At 47.9% G+C, this 20,224-nt stretch overlaps 1 protein-coding gene across 1 annotated transcript in view; it reads left to right on the top strand.

Annotated features, from left to right (window-relative positions):
• SACS (sacsin molecular chaperone) overlaps nt 1–18,526 on the top strand; it is a 46,697-nt gene extending 28,171 nt beyond the window's left edge. Inside the window, exons 9-10 of the mRNA XM_090258415.1 lie at nt 2,796–2,822; nt 6,570–18,526. Coding sequence (XP_090114541.1) covers nt 2,796–2,822; nt 6,570–18,124 — 11,582 coding nt within the window. The 3' untranslated portion in view covers nt 18,125–18,526. The remainder of the gene's footprint in view (nt 1–2,795; nt 2,823–6,569) is intronic.
• The last annotated feature ends 1,698 nt before the right edge of the window (nt 18,527–20,224 follow it).

Here is a 20,224-nt window from a genome sequence, read left to right as displayed (position 1 = left end):
CAGAGAAGACACGCAGAGGGGACCTGGAAGGCTGTCCTGTTGGCTGTGGCTCATTCGGTGTCCTCTGCGGTCCTCCGGGCGCTGGCAGGCGGGCAAACTGCAGGGCTCGCTTAGCGTCCTGGCAGCGGAGCCCTGGGAGCTGCGTCCCCCCACGTAGCTCAGGGCCTGCTCTCAGGTGGGTGCTCGGCAATTGTCTTTTTTACCCAAATGAAAGGCTTTTGTATCTGTTCTGCACATGCTGTCCCTTTGGCTTAGAAGACTCTCTTTCCACTCGCCACTTCGCCCAGCCGACGTGTACCCATGTTTGCCTACTCAGCCCCCGGTCCCCTCCGAGGCCCTTCTCTCCCGCCTCTCCTGCCGTGTGGGTCTGGGGTCGGCGCTGCGGCCTCGCCCGGGAGCCCGGCGCGCATCCCACTTAATCCCCCGCCTGACTGACCCTCCTTCCCCTGTGCGAGGCTGTGAGGTCCTCGAGAGCAGGGCAGCCTACCGTTCTGTCGTGTCCCCGGGCCTGTTGGCAAGCTTGGGGGGACACGGTGATGCTTCCACGTGGTGGCGTTAGGGGACAGGGGACACGGTGGAAGGGCGGGCCTCTGGTCCTGTGCCTGCAGTTTAGGATTTCGTTTTCAGATAAGCATCTTCTGTGACCCGGCCTCCACAGCCACGCTCTAACGGGACCTGTTTTATCATCTTCGTTTGAGAGACGGAGACAGTGAAGCCGCAAGAGTGTGAAGGGGTTAAATGGCTTGGCCTGAGTGGCAGAGTTGGAGCTGTGACTCTGGCTTTGTTCGGTCGAGATTGTCTCTGTCCTGAGTTCCTTGAGTAAATGGGTGACTGTCAGAAGTCGGGGTGTAGTTAGAAGAGCAGGTACATGGGTTTCGGAGGAAGTAAATAGTACAAGTTTCAATCAGACAAGTGGTAGGAACACATGATAGGTTGGTAGCAAGATGCTATTTATATTTAGATTTTTTCCTCTGTATTTATTACATAGGGTCCCATGCCTGCTTCTATTTCAAGACCAAAGACTCTTCAGTAGCATCTGTTTGAATTTCCTCCTCAGATCAGGCACCAGGCTAGAGGGAGACGATGTGGGGGTGGGGAACCGGAAGCAGCTCCGAGCTGAGGGGGCAGCCGTGGCTGGGAAGCTGCCTTTAAGCAGCGTTGGTGCCCCTTCAAGGACGGAGAGCAGAGTCGCTGCAGGAGGGGGTGACCAGTCAGGGGACCTCACAGGTGAGCTGACACATCTTCTGTCTCGAACATTCAGGGGACACCCGTGCACTCCGGGTCTAGAGGGCAGGCGTGTTCACAGTGTCCACTCTGACACAACGTGGTCACGATCACAGTGTTCTTCACAGAGTAACGCATCTTCTATATGCCCGTAGAAATCTTTAGGAAGAGCTGCAGTTTTAGGGGCCAGCCTCAGGTGTATGGATCAGCAGGCTTCCGAAGATGTCGGTGCAGGATTTCTGCCATGAGAATGTCCCAGACCGCTGCTTTCACTGCTGCGTGCCCAACCACGGGGCCTGGCTTAGAGATCTTGCCTCGCCGGTTAGTAAAACACAGCACTGCTAGGATTATCTTCGTAAAATATTATTTTCCCACCTTTCTACCTGAAAAGCTCCTAAAGGTTTGCCCTTTTTCCTTGGAACAAAGGCCAGAATCCTTAACCGTTCCTGTGAGGCTCTTGGTTGCCTGGCTCTGCTTTCTGGGTGCTGAAGATGGGGGGCCTGCAAGGGTGTGTGCGTGTTGGCCAAGTGATTCTTACTAACCAGCTCCTCCCTTAGGCCCTCTGTCATCCGCCCTGCTGCTGCTCCTGTTTGGGGGGCAGCAGGCTCTTTCTCTCCCTTAGGGGAGGTGCGTGGGGCTTCCCTGCCACCCTCCCTCTCACGACTCCACGGTCCCCTGTCACACAGCCCGGGTGTGCTCACACGGCGCGGGCCCCTCATACACGCACGCTCTCGTGTCTGTGTACCGTTCGTCATGGTTCGTCCACTACCTGCCTTTCCATTAGACCGTCGAGCAAAGTCTGGGACCATGTCTGGGCTGTTAATTTCTCGGTATCTCGCACTCAGTCGACATTGCCTGACTGACCAAAAGCCTCGGAAGTCACTGAAAGGGTGTTAGGACGAGAAGAGTGTAAATTCCTTCGGTGAGACCAGTATGTTCAATGCCAAGTGTCGCCAGAGGCACCCAGACGCACAAGTGCCCCAGCAGCTGGGGAGGCAGGTGGGCCGAGGATGGGTCAGGCATCCGTGGGGCGACGCTCTGGCGTCTTTAATATGGGTGGTTACCATGGGCAGGCCCGGGAGCGTCCGGTCCCATCTCCCGCTCTCTGTCAGAAAGTCAGAAGTAATGGATGAACTGTATGCTTGCTTTGTAGCAACGCCACAGCGCTCTGTAAGCCGGGTGTCTTCCTTGCCTCACCCTGATGTAGGGTATCTCAGGGTGCCGGGGCAGCAGCCGGGGCAGGGGGCCCGCGGGGGGCCGACCGGATGCCTGAGTCTCTGCGGCCGGAGAGCGATGTACGCACATAGTGTACGCGTTCCCCCCCCTGCTTTCCCTCTCACCCACGCGGTTTGGATCTAGTTGACACTGAAATGCATCTTTATGTCTTCAGTGTCTAATCTGCGGTGTTTGGAGTTTCGCTTATAGCTTTTCTTCTACATAATGACGCAGTAAGACAAACGAGGTTTACACAGAGCAGTGTTATCTTAAGATACGGAGGAACTTCCGTAGCCATCATGCGAAAATTGTGACAATTCTGTCTTGTTCTAAGAAAAGATTTAATTTTATTCCAGCGCAACAGCTCCTCTGGGGATATTCAGGTATGGTGACTGACTGAATTGTTGTGTTCATCTGTGGCCTGGCGTTTTTGTTTTTTTGGTTCTTTGAATTCCGTTTTCTCATTTACCTAAGTAGCTAGAAATTGTGTTGACAGTGTTTTTCCTCGTGGTGATCACTATTAAAGGAGAGAGGAAACCACATTGATGCAGGTATGCAGTGATTGTCATACATGCCACAATAAAGCCACATTTAAATGGCTTGGAAACATGTATTTCATAGAACATTTAGTCTCAGGTAAAAGAATTAAGCTAAAATCTGTATTTCACGCTGCAGCGTTTAGTGGGGAAGTGTGTGAGTGAACACCCCTGTTACATGACACCCACAGATATTGAGGTTATCGGTAAAGAGGGTGGAGGGGACCGATCCTGGGTCTGTGAGGTGCAGAGGCCTGCAGCGTAGCGAGCCGCAGCGGGCCCGCAGGGGGACGCACAGCGGCCAGCCCGGCTCTCAGTCGGGGTGACCGGCTGCTTTTTCTTCCAATGCCTCACGAGCCCTTTTGTTGACTTTTTTTAAATGAAAACTTTTTGGCTTAACTTGTATTATTTTCCTGTAGCTCGTTTTCACGTGGAAAATGAGAGTGCATAGATTTGCTTTACAGGAGTTGTTGGTAAATAATACTTCTGGAGTCAGTCTCTTCTTTGAAGCAGGCTACACCTACATTGAAATTAATTGAGAAGTGAAGCTGTTGTTATACTGATAATTCATATAAATATTTGTTTTCCTGTATTAAAAGTGGCTTAGCCTTGTCACATTCTATTATATATTCCTAAACCTCAATTGCTATATCTTCTGTCAGTGTGTAACCAAGAGGAAACCCGAGTCTCCTAGAAGCGGGCTGCAGAGGTCCCGCCTGGGGGCCCCGGTGTGACGTGGTTCCGCACGTGTCCCTGCGTCTCCGGGTCGCGGAAAGGCACCGCAGTGCCGTGTGACGGCCTGAGAGGGCTGGTCCCCGGCTTTGAACCAGCTTGGGGCCTGCGCCCTGCTGCCGCCTGCGGGTGGCTGCCCCGTGCCCCTTAGCGGGCGGGCGGCTTGCTTGTCCGTCCTCAGTTTGGTCTTTTTTTCCTTTTTTCCTTTTCCTTTTTGAAGGCTTCACTGACTTGCATTTACCCTTTCCCTGGACCTTCCCACGTACGCACGCACAGAGGGACGTGGCCGCTGTGCCCAGCGGAGCGCTGCTAGAATCCACGGGCCCCCAGCGCTGCCGTGGCCGCTTTCTGCGGGAGGCCAGTGTGGGGCCGGTTCGCTGCGAGCAGGCCTGGGTCCCCAGGGTCCCGGGGCCGCCCGCTGCTGCTCAGCCGGCCCCGCTCCCCGCCAGGGGAGGCGGTGAGGAGGGGAGTTCTGGTTAAGTCGGGCCTGAGGTCGACTAGTATTCTGTGTCCACCCACGTTAAAGGCCTCCTCAGACTCCGCACTGAACGTGAACACGCACATTAAAGAACACAGTGAAAGCCAGTGCAGCCGTTCAGCGGCGGTTCGACGTGTTGATGTTGTTCTTCTGAACCGATCTGTAGCAGAGCAAAAGCTTCTCTTAGAGAGTTACTTCACAATCAAACAACCAGACTCAGTAATAGTTCAGGAAGAAAGCCTTCTGTCTCTGGGACCCTGAGGCCGTGCTGCAGAGGCAGCTGCTTCTGGCGTGCCGGGCGTCCTGAAGGCCAGGCCGCAAAGCGCAAGTCACTGAGGACGGGCCACCGTTGTGTTACTGTGACTGTTAGAGGAGACTTACAGTGTTGGTGGCTTTCTGAACAAGGGCATGAAGACTCTTCTCTGGGCTCACATTCATGATGGAGGGTTAAAAGCTGTATGAAGGCTTAAATGCAGAATAAGTAGAAACGAGGACTTCAGAGGGAACTGACCGAGGGCCTTGGAACTGTGCACAGCCACATTTTCTCTCTCCTTTAGTCTCCATTAAGTTTTTCAGTTGAGCACGGCTGGTGTGTGAGTTGCATGTTATGCGTGGAGTGTGTGTTTCATTGGCATTTCTACATTTACATTAGATAATTTTCCTGAAGGTAGGTATGTGTTTTATGAATTGCCAGATCTCATGCAAGGATGTTGGATGGGATTAGCTACAAAAATGCATGTTATGTAACCATTATTAACACAGAACATACTGTGGTACATTTTAATTTTTTGTTTTCTGTGTGTTGCGAACTTTAATTTCTAACTTTTTTTTGTATCTTTGGTGTTATGTCTTTGCATTTCTTCTGTTATGGGTAATGTATTGTAAATTTAGGAAGCATTTGTTGAAAATGTTGTTAAAAATTAATTACAGAAAAATATTTTAATGGATCTCATAGACTGAGAAAGCTGTACTAATCAGACCCCTGATAACACTTTATGATTTCTTAAATATTATTACTTTGATTTACCTTAAACCATACAATGTAGAAACTGAAAATATTCAGAATTTGGATATTGTCAGCTTCCAAAAGCTGCAGAGGCGTCCCCTTGCTTAAACCTCTGTGGCAGTAATTTTAAAACGTCTTATTGTGACGTGAAAGATAATTTGGGGGCAAAGGTAAAGTCATCTTTCTGGCGTGTAAGGCTGTGAAATAAGGGCGCCCTTCCTTGGTTAAACTAATGACATACAGAAATTTCAAGGGGCTCGAGCTGTGCCCTCCTTTGCATCTTTTTTCAACATTAGTCTTTCGAGAGTCTAGAAGTCATATGTCCACAGGGAGAAAACTGGCGTCAGTTTTCCACATGGGCACGTTCATACCTGTGGTACATAGTGTTATTCTAAAATTTTGTTCCCACTGGTGTGATAAATGCTCTGAAACACAAAATGCTCTTAGAAACAAAGTGTTCCAGACCAGTGGTTAAAAGCCAGCAGGAACCTTTTCCCCAGACAAAATCTCTGTGGTTTCCTGGTTTACGGAAGTGGCAGAGTGGGGCTGCCTGGTGGAGGAGGCCCCTGCACGGCGCCCACTGCTCTTGTTGTCTGTCCCCGGGGTGCTTCTGCCGCACCCCGGGGCTCCGCAGACCCGCTTTCTCAAGTGGGCAGTAGTGAGGTGGAAGCCCCTTTGGAGAAGCTGTGAACAGGCTCCTTCCTTGGGCGTGGGTGCAGGGCCATGCTGAGACCTGGGACCTCCTTCTCTCCTTCTTCCAGAGGAGCGTGTGCGAGTCCCAGAAGGACTGGCAGGTGTCGTCAGCAGGTGGCAGGAAACTCTGTAAGTCTCCTCGCTGTCTCAGCTCCAGAGACGGAGACTCCACCCTCCTCACCCCCTAATCCCCGTGTTCTTGCTCCGGGGCCGCCCCCTCCCGCCACCCCGGCCCATTGCCGGGTGCAGCAGTGTGGCTCCTGCAGGCGCGGAAAAAAGACAGTCACGTCGGACTGGCCTGTCACAGTTACCCCCTGTGCAGTGGCGCTCATTTAAACTTGGTCCACTTTTCTTTGGTACTTTTATTTGTGGACAAATAACCACTCACAGTATTTTTTTCCATGTTGATTCCATTTGTAGAACATAATAGGATAATTTTTAAAACACACGTGAGTGCATTTTATGTATTTATTTAAAATAAGCTCTTTACAGAGAGAATTATTTCTCCCATAGGTTATTATAAATATGGATTTATGCGTATATTCTCTATGGTTATTTAAACTATTTTAGTCCAGGTATGCTGAATTTCTGCAGTTTTGTAGGCACCCCCGATCTGCAGGAATAGAAAGCTGAGTAAGTTACAGTGGAATTGTGTGTCCGTGACATGTCTGTGTGTGATTCACAGGAAGACCCTGCACTCAGCTGCAGCTCCTGAATCCCGAGCGGTTCGCACGGCTCATCAGGGAAGTGATGAGTATGTTCTGGCCAGGCCGAGAGCTGGTCGTCCAGTGGCATCCGTGTGACGAGGACAAAAAGCATCCGTCTGTGTCGTGGCTTAAAATGGTTTGGAAGAACCTCTACCTGCATTTCCCCGAGGACCTGACCGTGTTCGATGAGATGCCGCTCATCCCCAGGACGGCCCTGGAGGACGGCCAGACGTGTGTGGAGCTCATCAGGCTCAGGGTCCCGTCGTCAGTCATTTTGGAGGATGGGTCTGAGGCGCAGCTTCCGGAATTTTTAGCTGACATCGTACAGAAGCTCGGAGGGATCGTCCTTAAAAAGTTGGACGCGTCCGTACAGCATCCGCTTATTAAAAAGTACGTCCACCCGCCGCTGCCCGCTGCCGTGGTGCGCATCATGGAGAAGCTGCCGCTGCAGAAAGTGTGCGGCCAGGTCGCGGCGCTGCTCCCCGCGCACAAGGACGCCCTGAGGCAGTTCCTGGCCAGTTTAACTGAGAGCAGCGACAAGGACAAGAGAATAATTCAGGAATTGCCGATATTCAAGCGCATCGACCACTCGCCGGGCCAGGGGGTGTCCTCTTACACCAAACTGAAGGGCTGCAAAGTCTTGCACCACGCGGCCAGGCTGCCGCCGGGCCTGCGGCTCTCCGCCGCGGTGATCGACGGCCGCGACGAAGCTACTCTCCGCCTGGCGAACCTGCTGAAAGTGGAGAAGGTGAAGACCACCAGCTGCCTGAAGCTTGTTCTGAAAGATGTCGAAAGTGCATTTTACTCGCATGAAGAAGTCACACACCTCATGCTATGGATCCTGGAGAATCTGTCCTCTCTTAAAAACGAGAATCCGAATGTGCTGGACTGGTTAATGCCATTAAAGTTCATTCCGATTTCCCCGGAACGCAGGGTGTCAGCCAGCGAACTCTTCGATCCTGACGTACCAGCGCTCAAGGACCTCTTTTATAACGAAGAGGCAGCCTGCTTCCCCCCTTCAGCTTTCACCTCGCCGGACGTCCTGCACTCCCTCAGGCAGATTGGTCTGAAAAACGAAGCCTGTCTCACAGAGAAAGACCTTGTGCAGGTGGCGAAAGCCATCGAAGCCTTACAGGCCGGTGCTTGCCCCGACCAGGAAGTTGTTACAAGGAAAGCCAAGACACTCCTTCAGGTTTTGAATAAGAATCACACGATGCTGCAGTCCCCGGAAGGGAAGACGGCCCTGAAGAAGGTAGCGTGGGTCCCAGCCTGCAAGGAAAGGCCTCCGAACTACCCCGCCTCCTTGGTGTGGAAGGGCGACCTCTGCGGCCTGTGCGCACCCGCGGGGATGTGCGATGCAGCCCACGCGACCCTAGTTGGCTCAGCGCTTCCTCTTGTGGAAAGTCTCCACGTGGACCTGGAAAACGCTCTGGAGATCTTCACAGAGCCCAGCATCAGTGCTGTCTTAAAACACTTCAAAATTGTCGTCGATTGGTATACTTCGAAAACTTTCAGTGACGAAGACTACTACCAATTCCAACATATTTTGCTTGAAATTTATGGCTTCATGCACGATCATTTAAATGAAGGGAAAGATGCTTTCAGAGCCTTGAGTTTTCCATGGGTTTGGACTGGCAAAAAATTTTGTCCCCTCGCCCAAGCTGTGATAAAACCATTCCATGACCTTGACCTTCAGCCTTATTTGTATAGTGTGCCTAAAACCATGGCAAAATTCCACCAGCTGTTTAAGGCCTGTGGTTCAATAGAGGAGCTGACATCAGATCATATTTCCATGGTCATTCAGAAGGTATATCTCCAAAGTGACCAGGATCTCAGTGAACAAGAAAGCAAACAGAATCTCCATCTCATGCTGAACATCATCCGATGGCTGTACAGCAATCAGGTGCCCGCCAGCCCGCACACCCCCGTCCCCATCCACCACAGCAGGCGGCCTGCCAGACTCGTCATGAAGCCGATCCAGGAATGCTGCTACTGTGACATCAAAGTCGACGACCTGAATGACCTACTGGAGGATTCCGTGGAGCCGATCATTCTGGTGCATGAGGACATACCCATGAAAACCGCGGAGTGGCTGAGAGTCCCATGCCTCAGCACACGCCTGATCAATCCCGAGAACATGGGGTTTGAGCAGTCAGGACAGAGAGAGCCACTGACCGTGAGAATTAAAAATATTCTGGAGGAATATCCTTCGGTGTCAGATATTTTTAAAGAACTACTTCAAAATGCTGATGATGCCAACGCGACCGAATGCAGCTTCCTGATCGATATGAGAAGAAACATGGACATTCGAGAGAACCTGCTGGACCCGGGGATGGCGGCTTGTCACGGGCCCGCTTTGTGGTCATTCAATAATTCAGAGTTCTCAGATTCCGATTTTGTGAACATCACTAGGTTAGGAGAATCTTTAAAAAGAGGAGAAGTTGACAAAGTTGGAAAATTTGGTCTTGGATTTAATTCTGTCTACCACATTACCGACATCCCCATCATTATGAGCCGAGAATTCATGATAATGTTCGATCCAAACATAAACCATATCAGTAAACACATCAAAGACAAATCTAATCCCGGGATCAAAATCAATTGGAGTAAACAACAGAAAAGACTCAGGAAATTTCCTAACCAGTTCAAACCATTTATAGACGTGTTTGGCTGTCAGCTGCCCTTGACCATAGAGACACCTTACAGCTACCGTGGAACGCTTTTCCGACTGTCCTTTAGAACGCAGCAGGAAGCGAAAGTGAGTGAAATCAGTAACACCTGCTACAACACGGCAGACATTTACTCGCTCGTGGACGAGTTTAGTCTCTGTGGACACAGACTTATCATCTTCACTCAGAGTGTAAACGCCATGTATTTAAAGTACTTGAAAATCGAGGAGAGCAATCCCAGCTTAGCACAAGACACAGTCATAATTAGAAAGAAATTCTGCTCTTCCAAAGCATTGAGTGCACCTGTTTTGAGTATCTTAAAGGAAGCCGCCGAGCTCATGAAAACCTGCAGCAGCAGCAGCAAGAAGCCTCCCGATGCACCAAAGTCGTCGTGCATCCTCCAGATCACAGTTGAAGAGTTTCGCAATGTGTTCAGGAGGATTGCTGACTTACAGTCGCCCCTTTTTAGGGGTCCCGATGATGACCCAGCTGCTCTCTTTGAAATGGCGAAGTCTGGCCAATCCAAAAAGCCGTCAGATGAGTTGCCACAAAAAACAGTCGAGTGCACCACGTGGCTTTTGTGCAGCTGCATGGACACGGGAGAGGCTCTGAAATTCTCCCTGAGCGAAAGCGGAAGGAGGCTCGGGCTGGTGCCTTGTGGGGCGGTGGGGGTTCTGCTCTCTGAAGTCCAGGACCAGAAGTGGGCCGTGAAGCCACACCTCGGGGAGGTGTTCTGCTATTTGCCTTTACGGATAAAGACAGGGTTGCCCGTTCACATCAATGGGTGCTTTGCTGTAACTTCCAATAGAAAAGAGATCTGGAAGACGGACACAAAGGGACGGTGGAATGGCACCTTCATGAGGCACGTGATTGTCAAAGCTTACCTGGAGGCCCTGAGCGTCCTGCGCGACTTGGCCACCAGTGGGGAGCTGACGGGTTACACCTACTACGCAGTGTGGCCCGACCCTGACTCCGTTCATGACGACTTTTCTGTAATTTGTCAAGGGTTCTATGAAGATATAGCTCATGGAAAGGGGAAAGAATTGACCAGAGTCTTCTCCGACGGGTCTACGTGGGTTTCCATGAAGAATGTGAGGTTTCTGGATGACTCGATCCTTAAAAGAAGAGATGTCGGTCCAGCAGCCTTCAAGATATTTTTGAAATACCTCAAGAAGACTGGGTCAAAAAACCTTTGTGCTGTTGAGCTTCCTTCTTCGGTAAAACTGGGATTTGAAGAAGCCGGCTGCAAACAGATACTGCTTGAGAATACGTTTTCGGAGAAACAGTTTTTTTCGGAAGTGTTTTTCCCAAATATCCAAGAAATTGAAGCAGAACTCCGGGATCCTTTAATGAATTTTGTTCTAAATGAAAAAGTTGATGAATTCTCAGGAATTCTTCGTGTTACTCCATGTATTCCCTGCTCTTTGGAGGGACATCCTTTGGTTTTACCATCAAGATTAATTCACCCTGAAGGAAGAGTGTCTAAGTTGTTTGATACTAAAGATGGACGATTTCCTTATGGTTCTACTCAGGATTATCTTAATCCTATTATTCTGGTTAAACTAGTTCAGTTGGGTATGGCAAAAGACGATATTTTATGGGATGACATGCTAGAACGGGCAGAGTCAGTAGCTGAAATTAATAAAACTGATCATGCTGCTGCTTGTCTGAGAAGTAGTATCCTGTTAAGTCTTATTGATGAAAAGCTAAAAATAAGGGACCCTAGAGCAAAGGATTTTGCTGCAAAGTATCAGACAATCCCCTTCCTTCCGTTTCTAACAAAACCAGCAGGTTTTTCTTTGGACTGGAAAGGTAACAGTTTTAAACCCGAAACCATGTTTGCCGCAGCAGACCTTTATACAGCGGAGCATCAAGACGTCGTCTGTCTCTTGCAGCCAATTCTGAATGAGAACTCACACTCCTTCAGAGGTTGTGGTTCAGTGCCCTTGGCCGTTAAGGAGTTTTTGGGATTACTAAGGAAGCCAACAGTTGACCTGGTGGTAAACCAGTTGAAAGAAGTTGCAAAATCAGTTGATGATGGAATTACATTATACCAGGAGAATATCACCAACGCTTGCTACAAATACCTTCATGAAGCAATGATGCAAAGCGAAGTCACTAAATTATCCATTGTTGAGAAGTTAAAATCCTTCTGCTTCATTCTAGTTGAGAATGCGTATGTTGCCTCAGAAAAGATTTCTTTTCATTTGAACTTTGAGGCAGCACCATACCTTTATCAGTTGCCTAATAAGTATAAAAACAACTTCCGTGAACTTTTTGAAAGTGTGGGTGTCAGGCAGTCATTTACTGTTGAAGATTTTGCCCTTGTTTTGGAATCCATCGATCAAGAAAGGGGAACAAAGCAAATAACAGAAGAGAATTTCCAGCTCTGCCGGCGAATAATTAGTGAAGGAATATGGAGTCTCATTAGAGATAAGAAACAAGAGTTCTGTGAGAAAAATTACGGCAAAATATTATTGCCAGATACTCATCTTAAGCTCCTGCCTGCTAAATCTTTATGCTACAATGATTGTCCCTGGATCAAAGTAAAGGACTCCTCTGTAAAATATTGTCACGCCGACATACCCAGGGAAGTAGCTGTAAAACTAGGAGCAGTACCAAAGCGACATAAAGCCTTAGAAAGATACGCATCCAACATCTGCTTTAGAACTCTTGGCACTGAATTCGGACAGAAGGAAAAACTGACGAGCAGAATCAAGAGTATCCTTAATGCCTACCCTTCGGAGAAGGAAATGTTGAAAGAACTTCTGCAAAATGCTGACGATGCCAAGGCTACAGAAATCTGTTTTGTGTTTGATCCGAGACAGCACCCAGTGGACAGAATATTTGATGATAAGTGGGCCCCGTTGCAAGGGCCAGCACTCTGTGTGTATAACAACCAGCCTTTCACAGAAGATGATGTCAGAGGAATTCAGAATCTTGGAAAAGGCACCAAGGAAGGAAACCCTTATAAAACCGGACAGTATGGAATAGGGTTCAATTCTGTGTATCACATTACAGACTGCCCTTCCTTTATTTCTGGCAACGACATCCTGTGTATTTTCGATCCCCACGCCAGGTATGCACCAGGGGCCACGTCCATCAGTCCCGGACGCATGTTTAGAGATTTGGATGCAGATTTTCGGACGCAGTTCTCAGATGTTCTTGATCTTTATTTGGGAAACCACTTTAAGCTGGATAATTGCACCATGTTTAGGTTTCCTCTTCGTAATGCGGAGATGGCAAAAGTTTCAGAAATTTCTTCAGTTCCATCATCAGACAGAATGGTGCAGAACCTTTTGGACAAACTGCGGTCAGATGGGGCAGAACTTTTAATGTTTCTTAATCACATGGAAAAAATTTCAATTTGTGAAATAGATAAAACTACTGGAGCTCTCAATGTGCTGTATTCCGTAAAGGGCAAGATCACTGATGGAGACAGACTGAAAAGGAAGCAGTTCCATGCATCGGTCGTTGACAGTGTTACTAAAAAGAGACAGCTCAAAGACATACCCGTTCAACAGATCACCTACACCATGGACACCGAGGACTCCGAGGGCAACCTGACTACATGGCTCATTTGTAACAGATCAGGGTTTTCCAGCATGGAAAAAGTATCTAAGAGTGTTATATCCGCTCACAAGAACCAAGACATCACGCTCTTCCCACGCGGTGGCGTAGCGGCCTGCGTCACTCACAACTACAAAAAACCCCACAGGGCCTTCTGTTTCTTGCCCCTCTCTTTAGAGACGGGGCTGCCATTTCATGTGAACGGCCACTTTGCCCTCGACTCGGCCAGAAGAAATCTGTGGCGTGATGATAACGGAGTCGGCGTCCGCAGTGACTGGAACAGCAACTTAATGACAGCTCTGATAGCGCCTGCGTACGTCGAACTATTAATCCAGTTAAAAAAGCGGTATTTCCCTGGTTCTGACCCAACATTATCTGTTTTGCAGAACACACCTATTCACGTGGTGAAGGACACCTTAAAGAAGTTTTTGTCATTTTTCCCAGTGAACAGGCTGGACCTACAGCCAGATTTGTATTGCCTGGTGAAGGCCCTGTATGGCTGCATCCACGAAGATCTGAAACGCCTTCTCCCCGTCGTGCGGGCTCCGAGCATCGACGGCTCTGATCTGCATTCTGCAGTTATAATTACTTGGATCAATATGTCTACTTCAAATAAAACCAGACCATTTTTTGACAATTTACTGCAGGACGAATTACAAAACCTTAAAAATGCAGATTACAATATCACAACACGGAAGACCGTGGCAGAGAACGTCTACCGACTGAAACACCTGCTTTTAGAAATCGGTTTCAACTTGGTTTACAACTGTGATGAGACCGCTAACCTGTACCACTGCCTCACAGACGCGGAGATCCCTGTGAGCTACGTGACTCCCGCCGACGTCAGGTCTTTCTTAATGACGTTCTCCTCCCCGGATACGAACTGCCATATTGGGAAGCTGCCTTGTCGTCTCCAGCAGACTAACCTAAAACTTTTCCATAGTTTAAAACTTCTAGTTGATTATTGTTTCAAGGATGCAGAGGAAAATGAGATCGAGGTAGAGGGTCTTCCCCTTCTCATTACACTGGACAGCGTTTTGCAGACATTTGATGCAAAACGACCCAAGTTCCTCACAACATACCATGAGCTGATTCCATCCCGCAAAGACTTGTTCATGAATACATTGTATCTGAAATACAGCAGTATTTTACTGAACTGTAAAGTCGCGAAAGTGTTTGACATTTCCAGCTTTGCTGATTTGCTGTCCTCTGTATTGCCTCGTGAATATAAGACCAAAAGCTGTACAAAGTGGAAAGATAATTTTGCAAGTGAGTCCTGGCTGAAGAACGCGTGGCATTTCATCAGCGAATCTGTGCACGTGAAGGAGGATCAGGAAGAGGCCAAGCCGATATTTGACATTGTGGTGGATACCCTGAAAGACTGGGCGCTGCTCCCGGGAACCAAGTTCACCGTCTCAGCCAGCCAGCTGGTGGTCCCCGAGGGGGATGTCCTGCTTCCCCTGAGCCTCATGCACATCGCCGTCTTCCCCAACGCCCAGAGCGACAAAGTGTTTCACGCCCTCATGAAGGCCGGCTGCATTCAGCTTGCTCTGAACAAAATATGTTCCAAGGACAGTGCTTTTGTTCCCCTGTTGTCATGCCACACGGCAAACATAGAGAGCCCCACGAGCATTCTGAGGGCCGTCCACTACATGGTTCAAACATCAATGTTTAGAACGGAAAAACTAGTGGAAAGTGACTTTGAAGCACTTCTGATGTATTTCAACTGCAATTTGAGTCACTTGATGTCCCAAGATGACATTAAGATTTTAAAGTCCCTTCCGTGCTACAGATCCATCAGTGGCCGCTATATGAGCATCGCAAAGTTTGGAACGTGCTACGTCCTTACGAAGAGTATTCCTTCAGCTGAAGTAGAAAAGTGGACGCAGTCGTCGTCATCTGCATTTCTTGAGGAAAAAATGCACTTAAAAGAACTATATGAGGTGCTCGGTTGTGTGCCTGTAGATGACCTTGAGGTATATTTGAAACACCTCCTACCCAAAATTGAAAATCTCTCTTATGATGCAAAATTAGAGCATCTGATCTATCTTAAGAATAGATTGTCAAACGTTGAGGAATTGTCAGAGATCAAGGAGCAGCTTTTTGAGAAACTGGAAAGTTTGTTGATTATCTATGACGCTAACAGCCGACTGAAGCAAGCAAAGCATTTCTATGACAGGACTGTGAGGGTTTTTGAAGTTATGCTTCCCGAAAAACTGTTTATTCCAAAGGACTTCTTTAAAAAATTGGAACAGCTTATAAAACCCAAAAATCAAGTTGCATTTATGACCTCCTGGGTGGAATTCTTAAGAAATATTGGACTAAAGTACATACTTTCTCAGCATCAATTGTTACAGTTTGCAAAGGAAATCAGCGTGAGAGCTAATACAGAAAACTGGTCCAAAGAAACATTGCAAAACACAGTCGATATCCTTCTCCATCATATATTCCAAGAACGAACGGACTTGTTGTCTGGAAATTTTTTGAAAGAACTGTCTTTAATACCGTTCTTATGTCCTGAGCGGGCCCCTGCTGAGTTCATTCGATTTCATCCTCAACATCAAGAGGTAAATGGAACACTTCCTCTGATAAAGTTCAATGGCGCACAAGTGAATCCAAAATTCAAGCAGTGTGATGTGCTCCAGCTGTTATGGACATCCTGCCCGATTCTTCCCGAGAAAGCCACCCCCTTGAGCATCAAGGAACAGGAAGGTAGTGACCTTGGTCCCCAGGAGCAGCTTGAACAAGTCTTAAGCATGCTTAATGTTAACCTGGACCCCCCTCTTGATAAGGTCATTAATAACTGCAGAAACATATGCAGCGTTACGACTGTGGATGAGGAAATGGTGAAGACCAGAGCAAAGGTCTTAAGGACCTTCTATGACTTTCTCAGCGCAGAGAAAAGGGAGTTTCGCTTCCAGCTGCGAGGGGTTGCTTTTGTGATGGTAGAAGATGGTTGGAAACTTCTGAAGCCTGAAGAGGTAGTGATAAATCTAGAATATGAATCGGATTTTAAACCTTATTTGTACAAACTTCCTTTAGAACTTGGCACCTTTCACCAGTTGTTCAAACATTTAGGTACGGAAGATATCATTTCAACTAAGCAATACGTGGAAGTGTTGAGTCGCATATTCAAAAGTTCTGAAGGAAAACAGTTAGATCCTAACGAAATGCGCACAGTTAAGAGAGTAGTTTCTGGCTTGTTCAAGAGTCTACAGAATGATTCAGTCAAGGTGAGGAGTGATCTTGAGAATGTCCGTGACCTTGTACTACACCTTCCGAGCCAGGATGGGAGGTTGGTCAAGTCCAGCATCTTGGTGTTCGATGACGCGCCACATTACAAAAGCAGGATCCAGGGGAATATCGGGGTGCAGATGTTGGTTGATCTGAGCCAGTGCTATTTAGGGAAAGACCACGGATTCCATACAAAGTTAATCATGCTTTTTCCTCAGAAACTCAGGCCCCGCTTACTGAGCAGCATACTTGAAGAGCAGCTAGACGAAGAGATGCCCAAAGTTTGCCAGTTTGGAGCCTTGTGTTCCCTTCAGGGAAGACTGCAGCTGCTCTTGTCTTCTGAGCAGTTCATTACGGGACTCATTAGAATTATGAAGCATGAAAACGATAATGCTTTCCTGGCCAATGAAGAAAAAGCCATAAGACTCTGCAAAGCCCTCCGAGAGGGCCTGAAAGTATCCTGCTTTGAGAAGCTGCAAACAACGTTACGAGTGAAAGGCTTTAATCCCATCCCCCACAGCAGAAGCGAAACTTTTGCTTTCTTGAAGAGATTTGGGAACGCTGTTATCCTCCTGTACATACAGCATTCAGACAGCAAAGACATTAATTTCCTGCTGGCATTAGCAATGACGCTTAAGTCAGCCACTGACAATCTGATTTCGGACACTTCCTATTTAATTGCTATGCTAGGATGCAATGACATTTATAGAATCAGTGAGAAACTTGACAGTTTAGGAGTGAAATATGACTCTTCAGAACCATCAAAACTTGAACTTCCAATGCCTGGCACTCCAATACCAGCTGAAATCCATTACACTCTGCTTATGGACCCAATGAATGTTTTCTACCCGGGGGAGTATGTCGGGTACCTTGTTGACGCTGAAGGGGGTGATATCTATGGGTCGTACCAGCCAACATACACATACGCGATTATTGTACAAGAAGTTGAAAGAGAAGATGCTGACAGCTCTAGTTTCCTAGGGAAGATCTATCAGATTGATATTGGTTACAGCGAGTATAAAATCGTTAGCTCTCTCGATCTGTATAAGTTTTCAAGGCCCGAGGAAAGCTCCCACAACAGAGGCAGTGCCCCTTCTACGCCAACCAGCCCCACGGAGTACCTCGTCCCCGGCGTACGAAGCATCCCCCCTGCCTTCTCTGCTAAAGAAGGCCACAAGACCTCATCTTCGAAGCACCATCCCCCCAAAAAGCTTAAGGTGAGTTCTTTACCAGAAATTCTGAAAGAAGTGACAACGGTGGTGGAGCAAGCTTGGAAGCTTCCAGAATCTGAAAGAAAAAAGATTATTAGGCGGTTGTATTTGAAATGGCACCCTGACAAAAATCCGGAGAATCACGACATGGCTAATGAAGTTTTTAAGCATCTGCAGAATGAAATCAGCCGGCTAGAAAAACAGGCTTTCCTGGATCAGAATGCAGACAGAAGCTCGAGGCGGACCTTCTCAGCCTCAGCCTCCCGCTTCCAGTCGGAGAAGTACTCCTTTCAGAGGTTTTACACCTCGTGGAATCAAGAGGCCACGAGCCATAAATCCGAAAGGCAGCAGCAGAATAAGGAAAAGGGCCCGCCCTCGGCTGGACAGACCTACTCGCAACGGTTCTTTGTCCCGCCCACTTTCAAGTCCGTAGGGAACCCGGTTGAAGCGCGCAGGTGGTTAAGACAAGCCAGAGCGAATTTTTCAGCTGCCAGGAATGACCTTCATAAAAATGCCAACGAATGGGTGTGCTTCAAGTGTTACCTCTCCACCAAGTTGGCCTTGATCGCCGCGGACTACGCTGTGAGGGGCAAGTCTGACAAGGACGTGAAGCCGACCGCACTGGCGCAGAAGATAGAGGAGTACAGCCAGCAGCTGGAAGGGCTGACCAACGATGTCCACACGTTGGAAGCGTACGGAGTAGACAGTTTAAAAACGCGGTACCCTGATCTGCTTCCTTTCCCACAGATCCCAAATGACAGGTTCACTTCTGAGGTGGCCATGCGGGTGATGGAATGTACTGCCTGCATCATCATAAAGCTTGAAAATTTTATACAACAGAAAGTGTGAAGGTGTCTGGAGAAGACAAGCAGACCTGAGCCTTGAATGCGTTAGAGCACAAATATGAACTGCTGCCCTCCCTCAAGCTTCATCGTCTCTTACTTAGGAACTGCGGGGCGCATTGCGGACGGTTCGGGAAGGACTTCAGAGTTGTCACGGAAATGCATATCCGTAGGAGACCGTGGCGGGGTCTAAAAGAAAATGACTTTGCAGACGGGAGTGAACTGCAGAAATGCTAGACAGATCTGAGTGGCGAGGATGGCACACCATCGAACTGCACTTTATAAAACCAAAGCTTCACGGTTTGTCAGAGAAGAGTCTGTCCCTGTCTCTGGTCAGGATGAAGCTCATTCTATGTTTTTAACACGGTCGTTTTGAAGGAGCTCACGAAACACTGGACTTTTATCGGTTTTAAACAAATGCGGGGAATTCAGTCCTGGGATTTCATCATTTCTTTAAGTGGATCCTCTTGGGTGTGCTGTTTTCTTATCAGCTAGATCTGATTATGAATTTGTTGCCATTTTACATCTTAAATACTCAGTGCATTTAAGACGTGGTACCATATGTGATTCCTGAATATTACTTGATTAAGAGTAGGCAGGTAGGACTTACTAGTGTGCGCTGGGTGCACTTTACGTCCTGACTTTAAATGTGCCCCATACCTTATGTTTACAGGTCTCCTCTCTCATGAAGATGGTGAATGGGAAAGTCAGGATTGTGACAGTTCTGGCCCCAGGTGTTAATATTGCCTCCAAGAACTGCCCACCAGAACCCCACTCATCGCTGTTAGAATATTCGCTTCATGTTTGTTTGTACAGTTTCCACAGATGTCATAATTCATGCAGTGTGGTTGGGCAGGGTGCAATCCTTTGTTGTCTAAAGGTGCTGCAGTTAAAGAAGTCTTTGTCTTTCAACATGGCAATTCGTGGAGCCTTTGGAGTTTTATTTTGAAAACACTGAAAAACTGTAAAATCATTGTGACAATATCCAGTAGTTTATAAGAGGAATTAGGAGCTTGTGTTTTCCCCATGAGTGATTCAGAACTGACAGTTCATTCCCATTATGTTTGAATGGCCTCCCATAGGTATCTCCTTTAACACATTTCTTGTGCAGAATGTAAAAGAAAGGTAACGAAGAGTAGTTGATACATGTGTGCTGGCTGTAAATGATGCTAAATATAATATTTTATGCAATTAAGGGCTTATGGAACATTACAACTTTTTTACTTTTATTGGTAATAAGGAATGTTTGCACCTTCATGATTCTATTGCTTCTGGACATGAAGCCATGTAATTATTTCTGCTGTTAAATTAAGTGCCATGATTTTAATAAAGCAAATGTACATATGAAAACGTTGCAACTGGTATTTCCTCCCTGAGGACATTTTTTCATTCTTTTTAGAGAGAGAGGAAGGAGGGGAGAGAGAGGGAGAGAGAAAAACGGCAGTTGGTTGCCTTCTGGTACCCACCCCGACCAGGGAGTGAACCTGCAACCTGGTGATGTGTTCTGAGTGGGCCTCACGCCCGCGATCTTTCAGTCTGAGGGACGGCACTCCAACCAACTGAGCCACACTGGCTGAGGCTGAGCACCTTTTTTCCCATCATGCCCCGTGAGAACCACACTCATCTATAAATGTTCCGTGGCAATCCCCTGTCCTGTCAGCTGGGCTTGAAGGTATGTCTTTTGCACAAGCATGGAACTAGAGAGTACATGTGACATAGGTTATATAGTAACTTACACAGCCCATCGGCACTAAATACAGTTTCACGGGGTCTGATTCTGTGAAGTGACACTGGGTCCTCTGTCTGTCGTGTAGAGACAAGGCCACGGGACGGGCAGTCATGAGCCGCAGCACCGAGCCGTCTGACCGCGGCGGGTGCGGGCTGTTTGGACTTGGGTTTCTTCACTTGTCAAAAGAGTGTCATCTGATCCCCTGGTTACCATGTCACTTGGTGCTTTGGGTGGAATGGAACAACATGTGCAGGTTTGTCCAAGGGAAGACAGCCGTCAGAGGTAAGGTCACGGTTTAATTTCCGGTGGGAACCGCGTGGCCTTGCGACTTGTCCTACCAGAACCGTGTTTTTTTTTGTTTTTTTTTTCCTTTAAGCA

The sequence above is a fragment of the Furipterus horrens genome, unplaced genomic scaffold, assembly GCF_987537825.1.
Source record: "Furipterus horrens unplaced genomic scaffold, mFurHor1.1.pri manual_scaffold_12, whole genome shotgun sequence".
Classification (NCBI taxonomy): domain Eukaryota; kingdom Metazoa; phylum Chordata; class Mammalia; order Chiroptera; family Furipteridae; genus Furipterus; species Furipterus horrens.
Note: the sequence above shows the minus strand (reverse complement) of the source record. Positions and strands in the feature narration are given on the sequence as shown.